The 21692-nt window shown below is 41.8% G+C and overlaps 1 protein-coding gene across 1 annotated transcript in view; it reads right to left on the minus strand.

Annotated features, from left to right (window-relative positions):
- TRPM3 (transient receptor potential cation channel subfamily M member 3) overlaps positions 1-21692 on the minus strand; it is a 1151180-nt gene that overhangs the window by 111405 nt on the left and 1018083 nt on the right. The window contains exons 13-17 of the mRNA XM_042780585.1: positions 16710-16810; positions 15168-15302; positions 12131-12181; positions 2731-2766; positions 2416-2556 (exon numbers count right to left, since the gene is read on the minus strand). Of these exons, the coding sequence (XP_042636519.1) occupies positions 2416-2556; positions 2731-2766; positions 12131-12181; positions 15168-15302; positions 16710-16810 (464 nt within the window). The remainder of the gene's footprint in view (positions 1-2415; positions 2557-2730; positions 2767-12130; positions 12182-15167; positions 15303-16709; positions 16811-21692) is intronic.

A 21692-nucleotide genomic window follows, 5' to 3' on the forward strand; every position in this document is an offset into this window, starting at 1 on the left:
TAAAGATTACATCCTAGGAGCCCTTATGAGGCAGTCAGTCCTACTCTGTCCATTAGGGTCACAATGAGTTGGAATTGACTTGATGGGACACAATAACAATAACCCTTAACTACATGTCTTTTTTGATAGTCTGAGGGATAAAATGGGAAGTGGGCATTAAGTTCTGCTACCTGCTGAACTGCGATGGGTTGTCCTGAGAATAAGCATTTAAGTAGTTGTTTGAATTGCACTAGCCACTTTTTTCATGAAATATTTTTTCCTTGAAGAAATGACTGGCAGACAAATGATGGTTATTTAGATTTGGACATTTTGCAGATTTTTGGAAATGAATGAAGTGAGGCTATCATTTCAAGGAAAACAAGAGTATTTGTTGTCAACGACAACATACAAACTTTCAGGCAAAAACAAGAATTTTGTTAATCTTGTATTTCCCATGATCACATGGACAGGTTCTCAGTACTTACTATCACCTCTGCCGAGATTAGAGGTAATACTGATGAATGTGATTTTTCAATATCATATAATGAAATGGGCCAACATTTGGAAGATTTGCATAACTCAATGAACCAATATTTTCCAATGATCAATTCATGGTAAGATTCATATGAAGTACAAGATAGACCAAAATATTTTAATGTAGCAGAATCAGAAAATTTTATTGGTATGGTGTCAGATTTCACATTGCAATTTATCTTTAAGATTACCACTTGTTGAATTTGGGTATAGTAAGCCACTCCTTGGAAGGAAGACTGAGCAATCTACTTCTATTGAGATATTGCCTTGGAAACCCAAGGAGGGGTCACTATGAGTTGGGATCCGCTCGATGGCAGTGGGTTCGGTGTTTTTGGTTTTTATCAAAGAAGAAGGAGCTCTGGTGGCGTAGTGCCTAAGGCATTGGACCGCTAACCAGAAGGCTGGTGGTTCAAACTCACTAGCCACTCCTCAGAAGGAAGACTGGGTAATCTACTTCCGTAGAGATACCACCTTGGAAACCCAAGGAGGGGTCGCTATGAGTCAGAATGGAATTGATGGCAGTGGCAGTGAGTATCAAAGAAGAGGAAAGGAACTCTGGTGGTGTAGTGGATAAGACATTTGGCTGCTACCCAGAAGGTCAGCAGTTCAAACCCACCAGCCACTGTGCAGATGGAAGATGGGGCAATCTACTTCTGTAAAGATTTACAACCCTGGGAACCCAATGAGGGTCACTGTGAGTCAGATTTGACCCAATGGCAGTGAGTTATCAAAGAAGAGGGAGATGACTGGGTGGCACCAATAGTTAAGTGCTGTGCTACTAACCAAGAGGGTGGTGGTTTGAACTCACCCTGGGTGCCTTGGAAGAAGGTCCTGGTGACCTCTTTCTGAAAGGTCCCAACCATGAGAGCCCTATGGATTGATTCTACTGACCCATAGTGGGTCACCAGGAGTCAGAATCGAATTGATAGCAACTGGTTTTGGTTTTACAAAAGAAGAGTATCAACAATCACCTGTAAGGATTATTAAAATAACCCTTCCTTTTCCAACTACATATTTGTGTGAGGCCAGAGTTTCTTCATAAATTTCAACTAAAACAACATTTTTGCAATAGACTGAACGCAGTTGTCTTCTATTAAGCCACACATTAAAGGAATTGGCAAAAATGCAAAACAGTGCTACTCTTATCCCCAATTTGTTATTTTAGTGAAGATATTATTTTTCATAAACATGCTATTTATCTTAACATGCAACAGACTTGGTACTGTTATTTTAAATGAATTTATAAATATCTTCTCCTACTACCACCACCACCGTCAGTTGCTGTCAAGTTGACTCTGACTATGGCAACCCTGTGTGTATCAGAGTAGAACTGGGCTCCCGAGGGTGTTCAGTGGCTGATTTTTAGGCAGTAGATTTTCAGGACTTTCCTCCAAGGCACCTCTGAGTGGACTTGAACCCCAAACTTTGGCTAGCAGCTGAACACATTGACCGTTTGACGTTGGGCACCACCCAATGACTATCAATTTTAATTTCTAATATGGTAAATATTGTTATTTGTGAGATAAACGAACTCATAAAGATAAAAATTCTGTGAGGTCGTCAATAATCTTTAAAGATCTATAAATAGATCTAAGAGTAAAATACTTGGATATTGCTGAGTGAGATAGTAAGATTAACTTGATTTCATTACTATTCTCTCAGTGCTTTTTATTCGAATTGGACCTAGTGGGGAAAAAAAAAAAAACAACACATTTTTCTTCTTCACCGAATGCATTCCTGTATTATTAATTTTAAGTGGATGTGATGGCAAAGGAAGGGGAGGGTTGGATGCCTCCGTCTCCTGTATCTCCACCTGGACGAGGGAAGCCACACCCTCAATCTCTCTGTAATCTTTTGTACCCTCCTCTCAGGAGGAGCCTAGAAAACAGTGGTGAGCCTCACCCTCTTGGGGCCGAAGAGGTTGTGGTAGAGCGTCCTGAAGCGCTTGCGCGTGTAGTTGCAGCGGTAAGCCCCTCCCATTAGGTATTCGATCACCAGGCCTATGTCGATCAGGCTGATCCTGTAGTCCGGGGGCAGGTTCCCCTATCCAGGGAAGAACGAAACGAACAGACAAACACACAGATCCAAAAGACAACGTGGTTTACTAGGGACTCCGCTCCATGTGTTCTGTAAGTATTTTAGAGTAAAAAACATAATAGAAAAAAAAAAAAAAAAAGAAACATATGAATGTATTATTAGGCGGGTTAATCAATTCACCTTAAAATAGATCCAACCGAAACCTGGATATTCTCGCTTGGAAAGAAGACATAAGTTAAATAAGAAGATGCAGTAATCGTCGGCAGTAACAGAAAATTACGTCAAAATATTTATTCAAGTCTTCAGCTGGGGAGAAAAAAACACCAGCGTAGCAGAAAGAAACACAAGGCTAGACATGGCAAATGCGACCACTCCACCCACTACAAATAAGGTTTCCTGAAGTCCCTCTGCGCTTGGGTCTGCTCTGGTCCTGACCTAGGCCTGGCTCCACCCTCCTGCTGATAATTGATTTCCTGTCACCCATTCAATGAAGACTCTTCCAGAAGATGGTGGTTGTTATTACCAGGGTCTGCCTCTGGTGGGACACCGATATGACACCTTTTCATAAAGGCAGAAGAATGTCTGGGAAGGGATTTGGGGTGACAGGATGAAGTGGTATAAGAAAATCTGAATTTAAAGAGAAAGGAGGGAGAGTAGAAGAAATATTATCAGTAGAATATTTTTCCAGAATTAAGGAGAGTTTTCATACATTCTTTGAAGAGAACAATACTTTTGAAAGATATGTAGAGGTTGTGTGCGTTCTAGCTGTTTACCATATAAGATGCAAACACGGAAAGGTTTTTTTTTTTATAAGGCCTATGACCGTGCCTAAGGCACTTGACTGCTAACCAGAAGGCTGGCAGTTCAAAGACACCAGCCACTCCTTGGAAGGAAGATGGGGCAATCTACTTCCGTAGTGATACTGCCTCGGAAACCCAAGGAGGAGTCACTATGAGTCGAGTCCGACTCTACGGCACATAACAACAACAATGACTGTAGAGATACTGCCCTGAAAATCCGAGGAGGGGTCACTATGCATGGAATAGACTGGACTGCAATAAGTTTGGGATTTTTTTTTTTTTTTTTTTGGTTTACCCACCCATGGCCATCCAGTCTGAGTCTGACTCATAGCAACTATAGGACAGAGAAGAACAACTGCTCAGAGGCTTTCCTAGGCTGTACATCTTTACAGAAGCAAACTGCCTCATCTTTCTCCCATGGAGTGGCTGGTGGGTTCAAACAGCCAAACCTTTTGGTTAGCAACTAAATACTTTAACCACTGTGCCACCAGGTTCCTTGACAAGGGCTCAGTAGTTTTATTATTATTATCTATTTATTACTGATTTTTATTTCAAAAGGGAGCTCTCTAGGTTCTAATGAGTCTCCTGGTGGTGCAAACTACTAACGGAAAGGTTGGCAGTTCAAACCGACCCAGAGGCACCTCTGAAGAAAGGCCTGGTGATTGACTTCTGAGAAGTCACAGCCTCGAAAACTCTGTGCAGCACAGTTCCATTCTGACAAGTGGGTCACCATGTGTCTGAACCAACTGGAAGGCAGCTGGCTTTGTCTGTTTGCTTTTTGGTACAATCTTTTCCTCTGTTAGGTCAAGGGGACTTGCTCCATGTGTGGGAAAGTCTAAGATCTCAGTGAATTCAAAAGAGCATGATTGATTAACTCCCTGCCTCTGGTTTAGTTCCTCGTTCAGGAGAGTCCTTGGTACTATGAAGGCTGTGGTGTCACAATATTTATGATGTCTGTGCACTGTGTCCTGAGAGGTATACTGTAGAGGCGTGTCCTTAATGGAGGTCCCAGTTGAAGCTTTTGTGGGGTGCAGGGTTATCCTATCATTAAAATGTATCCTAAAATGTATCATTAAACTGTGTCCTATCATTAAAATCTTTCTATTTTTTTAAGTTGTTTTATCTATCTTTGGATTCCTAGTACTTTTCATAGTGCCTGATATGTGAGAATATGAATATAATATGTGTACTCTGGTGGCCTAGTGCCTAAGGTATGTGACTGCTAACCAGAAGGCTGGTGGTTCAAACCTACCAGCCACTCCTTGAAAGGAAGGTTGGGCAATCTACTTCCATAGGAAGGTTTGACTCGATGGCAGTGAGTTTGGTTTGGTTTTGGATATATATTTGTTGTTGTTGTTGTTTGCCATTGAGTCGGACTCGACTCATAGCGACCCCTTCTTGGATTTCCGAGGCGGTATCACTACGGAAGTAGATTGCCCAATCTTCCTTTCAAGGAGTGGCTGGTGAACCGCCAGCCTTCTGGTTAGCAGTCAAGTGCCTTAGGATATATGTATATATATGAAATTGTGAATGAATAAAACTGAAATTATTTGATGTGGAGTGGGATCAAGTGTGGGTTTGGGCTTTTTAGCTTTAGGGTCTCAGGAACAGAACTAAATATCCAGTTTATTAGTCACCCCCGGCTGGGATCGCCATGGTTCACTGTGAAAATCTGACTTTGGTATTGCTGTATCTGGAATTTAATGGCTGTTCTCAGCAGGGTAGGATTGGAGGGATAGTGGTTGAAATTCTAGCCTTTAGGTGGGGGATCCCACGGCTGCTCTTTAGACTTTTTGCTGTCCTTCGACTTAGCTCCCCCCTCTGCCCACTGCCTTACATTTGCTTCTGCCCTTGGCCTGGGGCACAAGGTGGGCTTAGAGATCTACATTGAGGCAGCTGAGCAAAATAGAGCCACATGAATGGCATCATATAGATGATACACAAAGTGGAAGTACTTTGGTGCATAGAACACCCCTATCTGTGGATTTGGCTGATCAGAATCCAGTCCAAGAGCTGTTTCCTTAGCTGATTTGCTCCTTCACAAAAAGGGTCTCCGTCCCTGTCCCTGCCCTTCTCAGAATTTCAAAATCTCCTTTGTTTGAAGATGATCTCATCAATATAACAGAATCTGCACGTTCAGCTCTCCTCAGCCTATCAAGAAAGACCAGTTGTCTGACTTCTCTATGTAAGCATGGTAAAACTATGAAAAAGAGAACTTAAAGAACGTTTTCTTTTTAAGGTAGTAGCTTTTCAGGTATTTCGCCTTTCATCAAAATTAGCTGAATGTAAAACTATTACCCATGCAACCTCACTGCCATTGAGTTAATTACAATTCATAGCAAGCCCCATTGGGTTTCCAAGGCAGTATGTCTTTATGGAAATAGACTGCCCCATCTTCCTTCCACAGAGGTGCTGGTGGGTTTAAACTATGGACCTTCTGGTTAGCAGTCAAATACCTGAGGCACTGTACCACCAGAGCTCCTTGATACCCACATAACCACTTTTTTCCCTTATGTAGGGTCAGGTTAATAAGGCCAAGGCTTCTATACCTCTGGCTCTACCCAACAGTTAGGCAAGGATGTTATTTAAAAAGCAGAAGCGTCCAAGAGTCTGGAGGTGCCCAGTTCAGCCTGGTCCCATCTACACTTGGCTCCTGTAAGGATGCCCAACAGAGGTGACTTAGCCCAGCTGCCTTCTTTTCCCTGGCACTGTAAGGCTGGAAGAATAAAGAACTCTCGAGTTTGCTGACCTGGCTTCTGTCTATCCTCTACTAATTAGCCACCTTCCCTCAGTTTCTTTCTCTAGGTTGAACTTGCCTGTATGGTTTGTAATATTCAAGTACCAGGCTAACAAAAAATCCCTGAAGGATTCACTGTGATACTGTTGAAAGACAAGTCCATGAATTTGCGTTTACTGTTTATATTGTAATAATTTTCTAGATTTAAAATGTGAACATCTGTGAGCCTAATGACTGGCTATATATTTTCTTTTGAGAAACCTAGGTGTGAGTGTCAGGAGCTCTGGTAGCATAGTGCCTAAGGCACTTGACTGCTAACCAAAAGGCTGGTGGTTCAAACCCACTAGCCACTCCTCAGAAGGAAAGTTGGGCAATCTACTTCCTAGCAATAACGCCTCAGAAACCCAAGGAGGGGTCACTATGAGTCAGGTCTGACTCGAGGGCACATAACAACAACAACAGGTGTGAGAGATCAGTTGATTTCTAGGAACAAAACACCAATATTGCCTGAAGGCCAGTATTGAATGGCAATGTGTATGCTTTTTAGGTGGCTGTAAGCATAGGAGTTTTCAGGAGACTGATAAGAAATAGTAAAATTAAAAATAAATAAAAATTTAAAAGGGGCAAATAAAACGTTTTTAGCAAAGCCTTTATTTATAAAGGACTTTTAGGGAGACATGTTGCCAGAAAGGTGCTCGGATCCCTCTATTCTGGAAACCACTCAAATAAAGCTTGATTATTTTAGAACTATTTATGTCCAGCCTGGTCAAACTCCGGAGAAAGGATTTGTGACCATTCTGGACTCTACGGAGCTTTGAGGAAAGGCCTGAGAGGAATCTCTCTCCATGTGCCTGCATTGTTTGATCACAAGGGGGCACTGTTCACCTAGTGGAGGCCAATGAGAGCCCCTGTCCCCAGCATCCACCTGCCTGTTGTAAGGGTTTTATTGTATAACAAGGCTAGAAAAACAAATTCAGAGCGACTTGGGGACAGGGGGAGAGTCAGATGCTCTTGTTGAAGTGGTATCCAGAGCTCTCCTTATCAAGTAATATGTTTGTACTCAGCCTGCAAGTCTGATTGTATCTGATTTGGGGAGCAGAGAAATCAAGGGACATTAATTTTAAATCTGTTATGAGGAAGTATGAAACCTTTTGCGGAAGAAGAAATAGATTTTTCAAAATGAATAAAATTGGGCACAATGTAGGCCTTCTTTGGATAACTGTGTCCTGGTTAGATTTTAAAGAGGAAGGCAGCATTGGCACATTTCTGGGATGTCGAGCCCATGGCTTTGATCACCTGTGGCCTGCTCATGTCACACATGGTGCATGCGTGCTGCTTCTCCTATGACCAGCATTGCTGGGAACCTATGACTGCTCATGCAGAGAACAGCCAACAATGTTACCCCAAGGTGGAAACAGCACTGGGCTGGACTGTAGCCCTAGCCCTAGGCCCATGTGACCCTGGACTTCCTTTCTCTGTGCCTCAGTTAACTCTCTGACAATTAGTGGTTTGGATATAGTGGCTCCTAAGGTCCTATTTGTAAAGGTCTTATTATATGACCATGACCTGGCAGGTGCTCACATTTCTATGCTTCCAGGTCATTGGGCAAAGAGCCCTCTCCCAAGCTCCCAGCGTTGATCTAGTTTCCAGTTAGCATCTAGGGTTTGGTTGGTGGAGAAAGGCGTGGCACAGGGAGAGATAGGAATGAGGTTGTGCTTATGTCCCACACCTCCTCTGTAAAGAGCAGAGGTGAACGGCACCATGCTGACCAACAGGTAATGTTCAAAAACCTTCTGGAGGAGTCTTCCTTTACTCGGGTCCTTTTCAGATTAGAAATCAATGAAACAACGATACTGGAGTAACAGTCCCTTCTGCCTGGTACTTCTATTATCTACTCCCCTGTGCTAATTATTTTGGTATGAACATATTGGTAAAGTCCGAACAATTGCTTCCCACTTCAGGCCTTTGCATCACATGGTTAAACGTGCAGCTGAAATATTTGATCCACACAGTAAAAAGGAAAGGCTTGGTTTATGGGTGGGTGCAACCTGACAAATTGAAAATGTCATTTCCTTTTTCCTGCTATGAACTGCTAGCCAAGTACCTAAATTTTAATCCTGAACATTTACGTGTCAATCCTAAGGATGCCTTTTCCTTAAAAGAACAGTTTAAATTGACTTATTAGATCCTCTCTTCAAAATGAAGATTGTTTTGCAAATGTCTGCTCATGATACCACCATCAGCTTTCAGCCATTTAAGAACAGTTTTTCTTTGCAATTTGCAGCAAGTTTTCAAAACAAGGTGTTTCTGATGGTGTGTAAAGTTGAAACAGATTGCGGATTGTCAGGTTTGCCAAGAGAGTACAGAAGGGACTCCCTGGGACGGCTTTATAAGAAAGGAAAAGTGGACTGTAGTTGGTATGGACAATCATCTGGTAGGGGCTGGTGAAAATCCGTGGGAAAAGAGGACGTGACCCCAGTCTTTGGTGGATCAGCATGCTACTAGACAGGCCAATCACTTTTTTAAAGACAGAATATTTTTACAAATTTGCATGAATTTAGCAGATGGGATTATGAAATCGTCCTTTCTTTACCCAAAGTCTCTAGAAATGCTTTTATTTCTTCTTCTTCCTTTTTTCTGGGGGGGGGGGGCATTCTGCAAAGCTCTTTCTTGATTCCCATGTAAATGAACTTTAAATTATCATAATTTCTCCACTACTTCTACATAATACTCAAAAATCACCCTCCTTTGATTGGAAGAATCAGTATAAGTAATCTAAAGTATTAGCACATTTAATTTAAGAAAGAAAGAAAACTACTTTAAAACATACAGAGGCACATATTGAGCAGACACTCAGCTACTAAAATGGCAGGTTCTATTTCACAGAAAAGCAGACAGACTTCGGCCACTCTGATTTAATGTGAGCGCATAGGGACGTTCAATGGATTTATGCATGAAGACAGGTCAGGGAATTGCGTTGGTTTATATCCATTTAAATTTCTGATGGATGTAGAATAGTAACTCTTCTGCCTCATTGCTCCTAGACTGCTCCCCTGACACAGATAATTTGAGATTTTGAAATCAACTTGGGAGCAGTTCTCCATGTTCAATACTGTTGGTTACCAAGAATAGTTGAACTTGGAAGTGTCACATTGGAAGTTGATTTACGATGGTCTGATAGATAATTCCTAAATCTGTCTCCTGGGTAGTAAGAGTTACTTAAATTTAATCAGATGTACATATTATCAAACACTAACTATGTTCAAAGTTCCTAACTCATGAATGGCATATTGTACCAGGGTTTCCCTCTTCCTGATTAATTTTTGTCAAGTACGTTAATACATATAAAAAGCTCTGTAATTTTAAAGCACACAGCACTGTTAAGAATTGTTTGGAAAATCATTGTAACTGCCCAAGATTTTCCTGGCATTTAGCACCTAGTTCCCACTAGATTGCCGGGTCACCTGGATGTATTTGATGGAGTTGTGTACCAATGTCAATTTCCCTCTCATTCCTTTCTTATAAAAAGACAAAGCAAAATAAAGCCTCCATTTTCAGCTCCCTTCATCCATGTAGTATGACACTTGGACACTTTCTGCTCTTTAGGTGACCGCTGTATCCTGTCTTGCTCTCCAATTGCCAGGCGCTTTTATTTCTCTACAAATACATGGAGTCTGCATTTGTTACTCCTATCTCTTCAAAGGGAAGAAACTAGACATAGGCTTTCTATTTTTCCCCAATTTATCGGCAGTTTGTTTTCCCAGGGAAAAGGATAAATTGTTCCTAGGCTAGTTGACTACTATTCTGGGTGATTTGCTATCATTTTTTCCAACTACTAAATTAGTATAGAATGAATATGTAAATAAGTATCTTCTTGCCAAATAATTTGATCATATTAAAAAACAATACCGTCCCTTTTCCCAAATCCTTAGCATTCTGTTCTTTTTTGCTAGTCTATATTACTTTTAAGGTACCTATTCAACTAAAAAGGCCCCCATCTTGCCCCCAAAATAAAACCCTAAATAATACTTTACATGCCTTCTATTACAAGTGATGCAGGTAAATGCAAGAGGCAGTTACTGGGATTTCAGAAAAGAGATAACTATATCGCAAAGCAGAGTCCTATGGGAAGAGGACTTAATAAGAGGGATTTCGATCATCTATATTCAGTGACATCTAACTGTGAAAATGTGTTAGACAAGCAGGTGAGAAGGTGTTGCTGGCAGAGTGGGGTGGCGGTTGGGGAGTGACTTTATTTGAAGGCTTGGATTGGTCAAAGGGATAGCTATCTCTTTAGAAAATTTCACACTTCCTTCATGACACCAACTAGCTTATGGTGAAGGGGAAAGATAATACTCACTATTTCAGAAAAACTCAAAACATTGTATTGAACATGAGCAATAGATACCTTGGCAAAGAGTGTACATTGGATGTGTATACTTTTAATCCTTTGAGATTTTTCTTTCCATTTAATTTCCAAGCACTTTAAAGCCAAAATAAATTAAACAAAAGTGGAAGACTGTGGGAAAGAGAAATGGGTTTGTTGAGGGCAGCTGTACTACTATGGCTTGAGGTGGGCAAACCAATGAAAGATGTGGTCTCGGTAAAATGGTTATTGGGTTGGATGTGGAGATTTCACGGGAGGTTTCCCTTCCTTGGGAAGAACTACAGATCTCACTAACGCATCTAGATGGAAAATCCCTCATTAGAGTTATAGTTATAGAGTTATATAGTTATAGATGGGAGGAGAGTTTCCAAAGTCCAACAGAGGAAGTTGTGTATTTTTTTTTTTTTCATCTTTTGTTGTTCTAGCAAAGGTCCAGCAGGTTAATAAGGCACATTTTAAGCAATGAAGATGCTTTTATTGGCCTTTCAAAGCACAAATAAAAAAGCAGCCAAAGGACACTTGAAGGTCAGTTTTAGGCAATGGCTTCCTATGAGATAAAGAAATCATACTGTATTTTTGACCTACCTTTGCAGCTTTTCTGGAATATGTCCTATGGACTTTGGTGATGAACTTCTACAAGGGGTGCTGATGTGTATACGTATGCATGCACACATTCTTGTGTGTGTGTGTGTGTGTGTGTATGAGGCTGGTGAAGTGCTACCATCTAGTCTTTTTTGGAGTTAAAGCAACACTTTCTGAAAATGCTGAAAAATGTTCAGAAACCAAGCTACCTCCGCAGGAGATTGTATGGGACAAAAGAACAGCACTTAGCTAAGATTAAACATAACCTCCCTGTGCCTCATTTTTCTCATCTAAAATGGAAATAATAATAGAAACTACTTCACAGAGTTATTGTGAAGATTAAATGAGTTAGGATGCATAGAAAGCTTAGATCAGTTCCAGGCACCTAGAATTGCTAAATGTTAGCTATTATTATTTTATTCTTAGGAATCCAAGGATCTGAGCTTGAATTTTAGCTCCTCACTAACCACCTAATACAACTCTCACCTCCTTATGTTTCAGCCTCCACGTCTGGTAAATGGGAATCATTGTACTTAATCCAGACTTATAGAAAAAAATATTCTGGGAAAGAATAAAGTATTAGAAGAATGGAATGCATACACATGTTTTATTCCCTGTTTCTCTGAGATTATTTAAGCAATGTTTACTACACTCTGTACAGTGCAATGGAACTGAAAGTGATAAATTGCATCAGGAGCCAGCAAATGAATATGCCTTTCATGGTGAATCAGACAGCGTGGAAAACAGCTTCCCAAACAGTGAGGGGTATATGGAAAAATTCAAGTAATGGCATAAATCCACATGGCATGAGGAAAGGCCAGTGTTCCACTATCCAAAGCATTATTTCCAAGAAAAGCTTCTAAAACCACAGCGACTGGAGATAAAACCACAGCTGCATTGTAAGCAGAGGTGTCAGAGTTAAAATACACACACACATGTAACACTGTATTCTGAGATGAGGGGGTTCTGGCAAGGAGAGGAATACCCTGGCAGCTCATGCAAAACAGAGGCAGTTTCTAATCACAGGAAGCAGTCAAGACAGGGCCTCCGACCTGCAGTCAAGAGGGTTCTTACCTTTTTGACATCCCTGACCAAGTGGTACAATGTATTTGAGGGCCCATGTCTCTGAAAGCAATAAAGAAGAATGAAATGGTTTTGCTAGTTAGGGGCTCTAGATGGCAAGGCAAGAAGGTTCTGGAAGGAAGGGTTCTAATTGGTGGAGGGGCAGTGTTTTGAGAAGATGGACCTTGTTCTAGTTGCTCAGTTGTACCTGTTTCTCCTAAACACTGGCAGATTTTGCAGTTACGTTTCCTCAAGAAAAAGCATTTGATGTTCTAGGTTTAAATTTTGTAGGGGAGGGGGACCATCAACTCAGTTAGCAGCTTGGCCAAAGCATTGTTAAAGGAGTTAATTTTGCAGCAGGGGGAGAGAAAGGGTCTAGTTTACCTAGTTGGAAATACACTTTGGCACATTGTCATCATGACTTATTACCCATAATGAGTGAGAAATCTTCTAAATAAGGGTTGGCCAACTTTTTCTATAAAAGGTTAGGTAGTAAATATTTTAGGCTGTGCAGTCCATATGGAAGGAAACTTGATGGTACAGTGGTTAAAGCGCTTGGCTGCTAACTCAAAGGTTTGCTGTTCGAACCCACCAGCAGCTCCACTGGAGAAAGATGCACCATAAATATTTACAGTCTTGGGAATATTATGGGGCAGTTCTACTCTGTCTTATAGGGTCCTATGATTTGGAATCGAGTTGATGGCAGTGGGTTTGTTTTTTGGTTTATGTTCCAATAAAACTTTATTTAACAACATGGAAATTTGAATTTAATTTTCATGTGGCACAAAGTATTTTTCTTCTTTTTATCTGCTTCAACAATTAAAAATATGTGAAAACCATTCTTAGTTGGCAGGCCATACATAAAGAGGCAATGGGCTAGATTTGGCCCTTAGATGGTAATTTGCCAACCCCTGGTCTAAATAAAAAGCCAAAGGTCATTAGGGGAAAAGAGGTTTTGGGGAAAAGTATATCCTTGGTTGAGGTAAGAATAAGGTGAAATGGATTTCTATCTTTTGTCTTTCAGGAATAGGGTTGCCAGATATAAGATGCCCAGCTAAATGTGAATTTTAGAAACAATGAGTATTTTTTAATATAAGTATGTCCCATGAAATATTTGGGATTTATTTATACTGAAAAAAAAAAAAAAAGATTTGTTTACCTGAAATTCAAATTTAGCTGGGTGCCCTATGTTACAATATATTAAACCTGGCAATCTTATTGGGGGATCTAAAACAGTGACGACAAATCCGTAAGCAGTGTTGCAATGCATTCAAGTATTGAGCCAATCCCTGAGTACTGTCTAAACTACTTACCCATTCATGCACACATGCTCATCAAAATTCCTCTTCTATTGAGGGGATGCAGCATTGTGTAGTGATTAAGCACACATCGTCCGGAGTCAGTCAGTCTGGTTCCATATCTGGCTTTGCCGTTTACTGGCTCTGACCATGGGCAAACTATTTACCTATGACTTGGTTTTGTTGTTGCTATGTGCTGTCCCGTTGGCCCCGACTCATAGCGACCCCTCCTTGGGTTTCTGAGGCAGTATCACTACGGAAGTAGATTGCCCCATCTTCCTTCTGAGGAGTGGCTGGTGGGTTTGAACCGCCAGCCTTCTGGTTAGCAGTCAAGTGCCTTAGGCACTAGGCTACCAGATCTCCCTGACTTGGTTTTAGCATCTTGAAAATGGGTGGGAGTCACTATGAGTCGGAATTGACTCGATGGCAGTGGGTTTTTGGTTTGGTTTAAAATGGCTGTAATAATATGACTTATTTGATAGGCTGTTGTGAAGATTAAATGATAACATGTATATGAAACTATGACAACAGTGCTTAGCGCTCAACAAATGTTAGGTATGATTATTACTACTAGGGCCATTCACAGTCCCATAATCCTTCTCAACAGAGTACTGCAGAGAACCACTATCAATTTACTAGAGTAAGGAAAGCTATTGGTCTTTTGTGATTTAAAAGTTTCCTACTTCCTCCCCTTTTTCCCCAATCAGGGAATAAATCACTCTATTCTCTTGATTCAGTATTCAACTTCCCCCACCCCAAAACCCCATTATTCTTATTCAAAGTCTCAGTATGCTGGGCCAGGGAAAATCTGTGGCATAAACAGAAACCGAAGCTACCCTGCTAACCTGTTTTCTACTTCCTGCAGGGGGGATGTAAGAGAGGCAGCACTGTGCCATCCAGCACTGTATTTAAACAACAACAACAACAACACTGCCTGGAGACAGGTCAATAAGCCCCACCCCATTTGTGCTCTGGGTGGTGGGACAAAAAGGCATCGTGACAAATGAGGGGAAGAAGAATCTGTGAGACAGAAGCTTGGCTTTTGTGCCGATTTCTTTCATAGGAGGTTAATAACCTTAAACAAGCCAATTCCCTTTCTGGCCTCAGTTCCTTCATCTGTGAAATGGGAGAGAATAATCTTTTCTTTTTTTAAAACTTATTTTGATTTCAGTGAGGATTAGCTAAGAACCAAGGCACTTAATTTGCTAATTCGAAAAACTTCACAAATACTAGTTTTCCTTAGGATTAGTGCCTCATCCCCCTGGTGAGTGAATTAATGTCATTACAAAATAAATTTTAAAAAATCCTTTTCAGTAACTTTGAACAGATATTTTACATTTTATTCTGTTATAGTGCAAACCCAATGATCGGAGCTCTGGGATGACAAATTGATGTGAAATACTTAGTCAGCCCCCTTTGATGCTTAGAGTGATATCAATTGTCCTTTGCTAATTGCCTCTAATACCCTCTGCGTTTGCAGAATAGATTGTATTCTAATCCAGAGGCTTGGTTTGTGCTAAGAAACTGAGAACAGTTCCCTTAGGTGATCATGTAACTTTTGCCTTAGATGTTAACAACTGAGCAACTAAAACAAGTGGAATCAGATGACTTGGTGTTTGTTGGCTACGCAGGCCATGGGAGTACTTGTGCGGGAGGATCCATGCAACTGGGGGGAGGTTCACAGGCACATAGGAGGGAGGAGAAGGTGAAACAAGAAACACAGAGAAAAAAATGCCTTAGGTTGGCCCTACCGTATTGTACAATTCCTCTAGTCTGGAGATGGTGAGAAAACGGTGCATGCTTACTCCATTCTCTATGAGTAATTTCACAAAATCCACTCTGTCCAGCACTAGGGCATCCAACATGGCTTGCTCCAGAGACCCCACCTGCAAATCAAGTCACTGACTTAGTCTGCTCTAGGGTGTAGGGATACAGTCCTTTGGTGGTCATTTGAATAGCTTAGAAATGGATGCCCCTGACACCTGGTAAAGCTGCAGCACATCTAGGAACATGTAAGCAAGACTCTCCTCAGCTCCACTTTTGAGACTGCCATATCCTTTCCTATGATTTGGGCCCTGTCTTTGAAAATAGAAAAGCAAAGATTTTTAGTTCTGAAAGCTGTTCCCTCCTTGAGTCTGTTTCTTGGATTCTGAAAAGCGGCAAGGGCTTGAATGATGTTTCCAACTCTTTGACCACACGCAATACCAGTGAGGGCTGTAGTGGGTACTTTCCTGTTTTTGTTTTCATCTTCCTCAGGCTGATACTGCTAGGCTGACTCAGGAAGAGCCACCCAAATAAACAGATCAAAGGGCCAAAAAGAGATGCCGGGTCTCCTTAGAGAAATACACAAGATGGAGGCAAGATGCTGTCATGCAACTACAGAAAAAACAGCTTATCTTCTGGATTTGTCACTGATTACTTTTAAATTTTTTTTTCCTCAAAAATGTCTTGGCTTTCTTGAAGAATTAGTATTAGCAGTTTGCTAGCTCTGAATGAAAACAAATGCTCGAGCCCAGGCAGAAGTTCTCGGAGGGAAAAGGAAGGGTTAAAAAAGACTTGCACATGATTGGTGGTGTCCTTCAGGGATTTCAGGCACAAAAATCAAATTGCAAGCTGCCAGGCTGTCTCCTGGGGATGCATGCATACACTACCCCATAGCCACTTCTCCAAGCTTTTCTTTTTGGTAGAGTCAATTGAGGGAAACAAACCAAGAACAGTTATATAAATCTTTGGTTCATTCTGTGCTGTTCTTTGGGAATAGGGAGGGCCTGCGCTCAGCCGTGAGGACCAGATGGCACCTGCTTGCTGAAGCCTGCTGAAATTGCCCTCCTGAGGTGTGACCGAGCCATCAACCAGCACGGGGTGGCATCACATGGCAGCAGCAACCTCTTCCTTTTTCCCTCTTCAACAGACCACCAGAAAAACGGATAACTCCCCTCCTTCCTTAATTGTAGTAAATGCAACTTTTTCATCTTTTTTTTTCAGTCATATTAAAAGAAATGGCTTAATTTGTAGGTGAAAATTGACATTAACGACCAGTCCATGCAAATGTTCAGAAGGTTTGGAGTTGTGCTTTGTTGTAACTTCCACTAGGTAGCAGTATTTTCCTAAATATGAGAAAGGGAGCACCCCCCCCCCCCGTCCCCCACCCCCAAGCTAGAGCTAGAGCTTAAAAGGGACATTGCCATCTCAAAGAAAAGGCTGTAGTTGACTGAGATTCTCCAAAAGGCTCTTTAAACAAATACCCTTGCCCAGGCAGGCGGGCTTTTTAGAGGGGACGACATATACTCTACCGGCCACTGTTGCCCATAAATAAAGATCTGGCTGCGAGCGATGTCGACCCGGTTCCAGGCTAAAGCTAAGCTCAGTTGGTCTGGGGCCGAGGCATTGGCTCCTGTGTGTAGATAAGTGGGAGAGAGAAAACATCCATTAGTTATTATGACAATCAATATCCATGCTGCCACTCTCCCATTGACCCCTTCTTCCTGAGGGACAGATTTGGCTTGACAGCAGGGTTTCACAACCTTGGCATTGAATTTTTGTGGCAGGATATTGCCATTTTGGCCAGGATGACTTTTTGTGGTGGGGCACAGTTCTGTGCATTGTACAATTTTTAGCAGCATCGCTGGCCTCTACCCTACAGATGCCAGTGTGGTTGTTGTTATGTGCTGTCGAGTCGGCCTCAACTCATAGCGACCCCTCCTTGGGTTTCCTAGGCAGTATGGAAGCACATTGCCCAACCTTCCTTCCGAGGTGTGGCTGGTGGGTTTGAACTGCCAGTCTTCTGGTTAGCAGTCAAGTGCCTTAGGCATTATGCGACCAGAGCTCCTTACAGATGCCAGTAGTACTTTGAAAATGTTTCCAGACATTGCCAAATGTCCCCTGGGGGACAAAATCCTCCTGCTGAGACTTGAAGCTCTCCAGCTTTGCCATTCAAAGTTCCTCCAGCATCAGCATCATTAGAAATGCAGGCCCCACCCCAGAGCTACGGAATCAGAATTTATATTTTAGTCAGATCCCAGATGATTTGTGTGCACGTTAAAGTTTGAGAAGTCCTAGTCTACAATGGGAGTTCTTGGGTGGTGCAAATGATTAATGTGTCAGCTGCTAACTGGAAAGCTGGAGGGTTGAGTCCACCCAGAGGAACTCAGAAGAAAGGCCTGGCAACCTACTTCTGAAAACTCAGCCACTGAAAACCCTACGGAGCATAGTTCTACTCTGATCCACATGGGCTTATGGTCTACATGTGGCCTGGTCTACAACACAGTTTTTTCCCCCTTGCTGAACAACCACTGATTGCAAGGTGTAGTTAGAATCGTATATTGTGTGGTGATGGCTCCCTCACCAACTAGAGGGCCAGTTTTGGTACTACTCTGTTGAACAAAAGCTAAGAAGAGCTTTGTGAGAAAGGTAAACAAGCAGTCTAGCTTTACTTTGGTTTGTAGGCAGAAACCACCCGAGAGGTTTTAACAGGTTTCTCTTATCCTGTCTCTTTCTCTAAAAGAGAAACGTCCAATATGGTAGCCACCAGCCACTTGTGGCTATTTAAATTTCAATTAATTAAAATTGAATAAAATCAACACTTCATTTTCTCTATTGAAATGGCCACATTTCAAGTGCTCAACAGCCACCTGTGTTTAGTGGCTAACTGAATTGGATAGCACACTTATTGAACGTTGCTATTATCATAGACAGTTCTATTGGACAGCAGTGGTCTAAATCAATGCATCCTGTCCATACATACAACCTGCTGAAACACTGGATGTGAGACCAAGAATGAAAGAAGTGAGGTAGGTGGAGAGAACATTGAGCTACAATCAAGGGGCTTGAATCTGCCATTCTATGGCTGTGTGACGCTGGGCTTCTCTAAGCTGCTGTTTTATTATCTGAGAAGTGCGGACAATGATAATTATCCTGCTTAACCACCTGGGAAGTTGTGAGACTGAAATGAAATCATATAAGTGCATTTACATGTGAACAGTTTTGCGGTTCATCAAGTATCCTACTGAGCGATACGAGAACCATTGAATCGATTCCAACGCATGTGACCACATGTGTGTCAGAATGTAACTGTGCTCCATACAGTTTCCAATGGCTGATTTTTCAATAGATTGTCAGACATTTCTTAGGGGCCCCTGCCTGGACTTGAACCTCCAACCTTTTGGTAAGCAACGGAGTATGTTAACTGTTTTCACCAGGCCTTTAAACTGGTTCATCCCAGTTAGACTCCGTTGTGAGAATTTGCTTTTCTATTCCAGATAAACTGAATTTGCATGTCCACTCCAGATACACTGAATCAAAATCTACATTTTAACAAGATCCCCAGGTGATGTATACATAAAAATCACCTGAGGATCTTGTTAAACTATAGATTCTGATTCAGCATATCTGGGGTGAAAAGGTAAATTCTCAGCAGGGGGTGGAACTAGAATGAACCAGTTCAAAGCCCTGGTTTTCACCACTCAGGGATTTCACTAAGTAACACAGATTTGCTTAAATATTTGTCCAACTTCATGTTGCTGTGCAAAAAGCCAAAGATCATACAGCTCCTAACAGAGGGTCAACGAATAGGTATCATTATCCGGAGGTGAGATTCAGACCTTGTGAGCTTCCTACTCCATCACCGCTGCTTCTGATTTTTGAGAAAAGGAGGAGGGGCAGCAAATGCTTTTGCTGCCTGTTCCTCTGCGTTCTTCAGCTGTGAAGGCCAGGGCAATGAGCTGGGGCTGTGGCTGCTGGTGCATGTCAATGATTCCAATACTTTGCTGCACATTAGAATCACCTGTTGTTTGTTGTTACGTGCCGTCGAGTCGGACCCGACTCATAGTGACCCCTCCTTGGGTTTCCGAGGCAGTATCACTACGGAAGTAGATTGCCCCATCTTCCTTCTGAGGAGTGGCTGGTGGGTTTGAACGGCCAGGCATCTGATTAGCAGTCAAGTGCCTTACGCACTATGCTACCAGAGCTCCCAGAGAGCTTTTAAAACCCTCTCTGCCCTGGTTGTACTCCTATTAATTAAATCACACTGTCTGGGGTGGGAGGTAGGCATCAACATTTCAAAAATATCCCCAGGTGTTTACAACATGAGGAACCACTGTGTGATATGCTTCCTGGCCCTGCTGTCCTCTTTCCTCCCGGCTTTGAATACTGACGTTAAGAACTAGGCAAACAAGTTGTTTCCCAGGGAGCTTCTCAAATTTGAGCATGCATAAGAATAACCTGAAGATCTAAAAATACAGGTTCCTGGGCCTCGCCTCTAGAGGTTCTGGTCTAGGGGTTCTGGAGTGGGCTGTGAGATTCTGCATCCCGACAAGTTCCCAGATATTGCTGATGCTGCTGATCTGAGGACCACACTTTGAGTAGCCAGGCCCTAGGGAGCTGTGATACTATGTTCCCTTCACAGGTCTCAGAGCATTTCTGATTCTCCGGGACACATACTGATGGATTTAGTGTAAACCATGTGCTTGTAGTAAATTGATTAGTGTTTGGAATGCTGAATATTAATTCAGTTTACGGAAAGATTCTTCCATCAAGAAAATTATTTCTTATCTCCTCAGATAACAACAAGAATAGCAAATTTATGCCAGGGTAACTGGCATAAATGAGGTATAAATAGGAAAGTTATCAAAATGGAATGTCATCAATTTGAAAGGGGGGGGGGGAGTGAAGGCTCCTTGGGATTGCATTTGAAATGATAACACTTCACAATCTATTTTGCTTCCTTAGCTCCTGCACTGGTCATTGCTGACCTGCTGTAATGGTTTAAGCATTCCTTTTGCCATTTGTATACTACTAATTTATATGTCACCCAAGTCAATAAAAGCACAGATCTGAACAAGAACACATAGCAGGAAGTCATCTTTGAGGTCAACAGGAGCTATAGGGCTGAATGTAAGTAGATAAGTGTCAGATGAAAGCAAGAAGCCCATGAGTCTTGACTTCTCAAAAGTTGAAAATAAATCACCCAAGAATAGTCAGGGTCACAGTTTAGATTAGTGATTCTCAGCCAGGGCGAGCAATTACCCAGTTTGCCTGGGACAGTTATAGTTTTAGCCTGGAATATCTGCATCTCAATAAAACCGTCAGTCCTGAGCAAACCTGGATGGTTGGTCACCTTATTGCAACTCTGGCTATACATTGGAATTGCCTGGGGACCTTTAAATATACTCATGCCTGGGCCTCACCAAAACATTCTGGTTTAATTGATCCTGGTCATTGAAGTTTTTTTTAAAGCTCCCCAGGTAATTCTAATATGAAGCCAAGGTTAAGAAACTCTAGTCTAGATAACCCCTTGCCATTAAGCCAATTCTGTTTTATGGGTGTCCCTCTGAGTCAGATCTGCCCCAAAGGGTTTCCAAGTCTTTATGGCAGCAGACTGCCAGGTCTTTCTCCCAAGGAGCAGCTGGTGGGTTTGAACCACTGATGTGTTGGTTAGCAGCCAAGCGCTTAACCACTATACCACCTCTAGTCTAGATAGTATAGGCATATACTAGACAGTATATGCATATTCCTTCCTTCCTTCCTTCATCGGCTCATTTATTTGAATGTATTTATATATTCAAAGATAGCGATTTCATGCCTACTCATATTCCAGGTACTATGACAGTAAGATAACTGGTGGTATAGTGGTTAAGGCATTGGGCTGCTAACCAAAAGTCAGTGGTTTGAACCCACCCGCCACTCCACGGAAGAAAGATGAGGCAGTCTGCTTCTGTAAAGATTTACAGCATTGTAAACCCTATGGGGGTTGCTGTGAGTCAGAATTGACTCAATGGCAGTGAGTCTGTTTTTTTTTTTTTTTTTTATTTCCTGGATATCAATAAGAAGCTCCCTGAGTGGCTCAAATAGCTTGTACTCAACTAACTTAAAAGTTGGCAGTTTGAACCTACCCAGCAGTGCCATGGAAGAAAGGGTTGATGACCTGCTTCTGTGAGGATCCCAGCCAAGAAAATCCTATGAAGCAGTTCTACTCTGTAACACATGACTTTTTTTTTTTTTTTTTAAATGCCAGTATGAGGACCAAGAAGAATAAGACAGAGTTCTTCATCTAGAGAGCTTACAGGCTAGAGAAGGAAAGAAGCTTGCAATGAAATATACTGTTTCATGCAGTAATTTATTTATTTGTTTAACAAATGCTTATTGAATATTTCTGTGCCAGGCACTATTTGTGCATTGGCCATCCAATGGTGAACCAAACAGCTAAGATGTCCTTTTACACAGCACTTACATTCTGTAAGAGTGGGGTTGGGGGTGGAGGGCAGAAAATAGAAAAACTA

Source organism: Orycteropus afer, unplaced genomic scaffold, assembly GCF_000298275.1.
Source record: "Orycteropus afer afer isolate SDZICR_OR568_19922 unplaced genomic scaffold, OryAfe1.0 scaffold00005, whole genome shotgun sequence".
NCBI lineage: Eukaryota > Metazoa > Chordata > Mammalia > Tubulidentata > Orycteropodidae > Orycteropus > Orycteropus afer.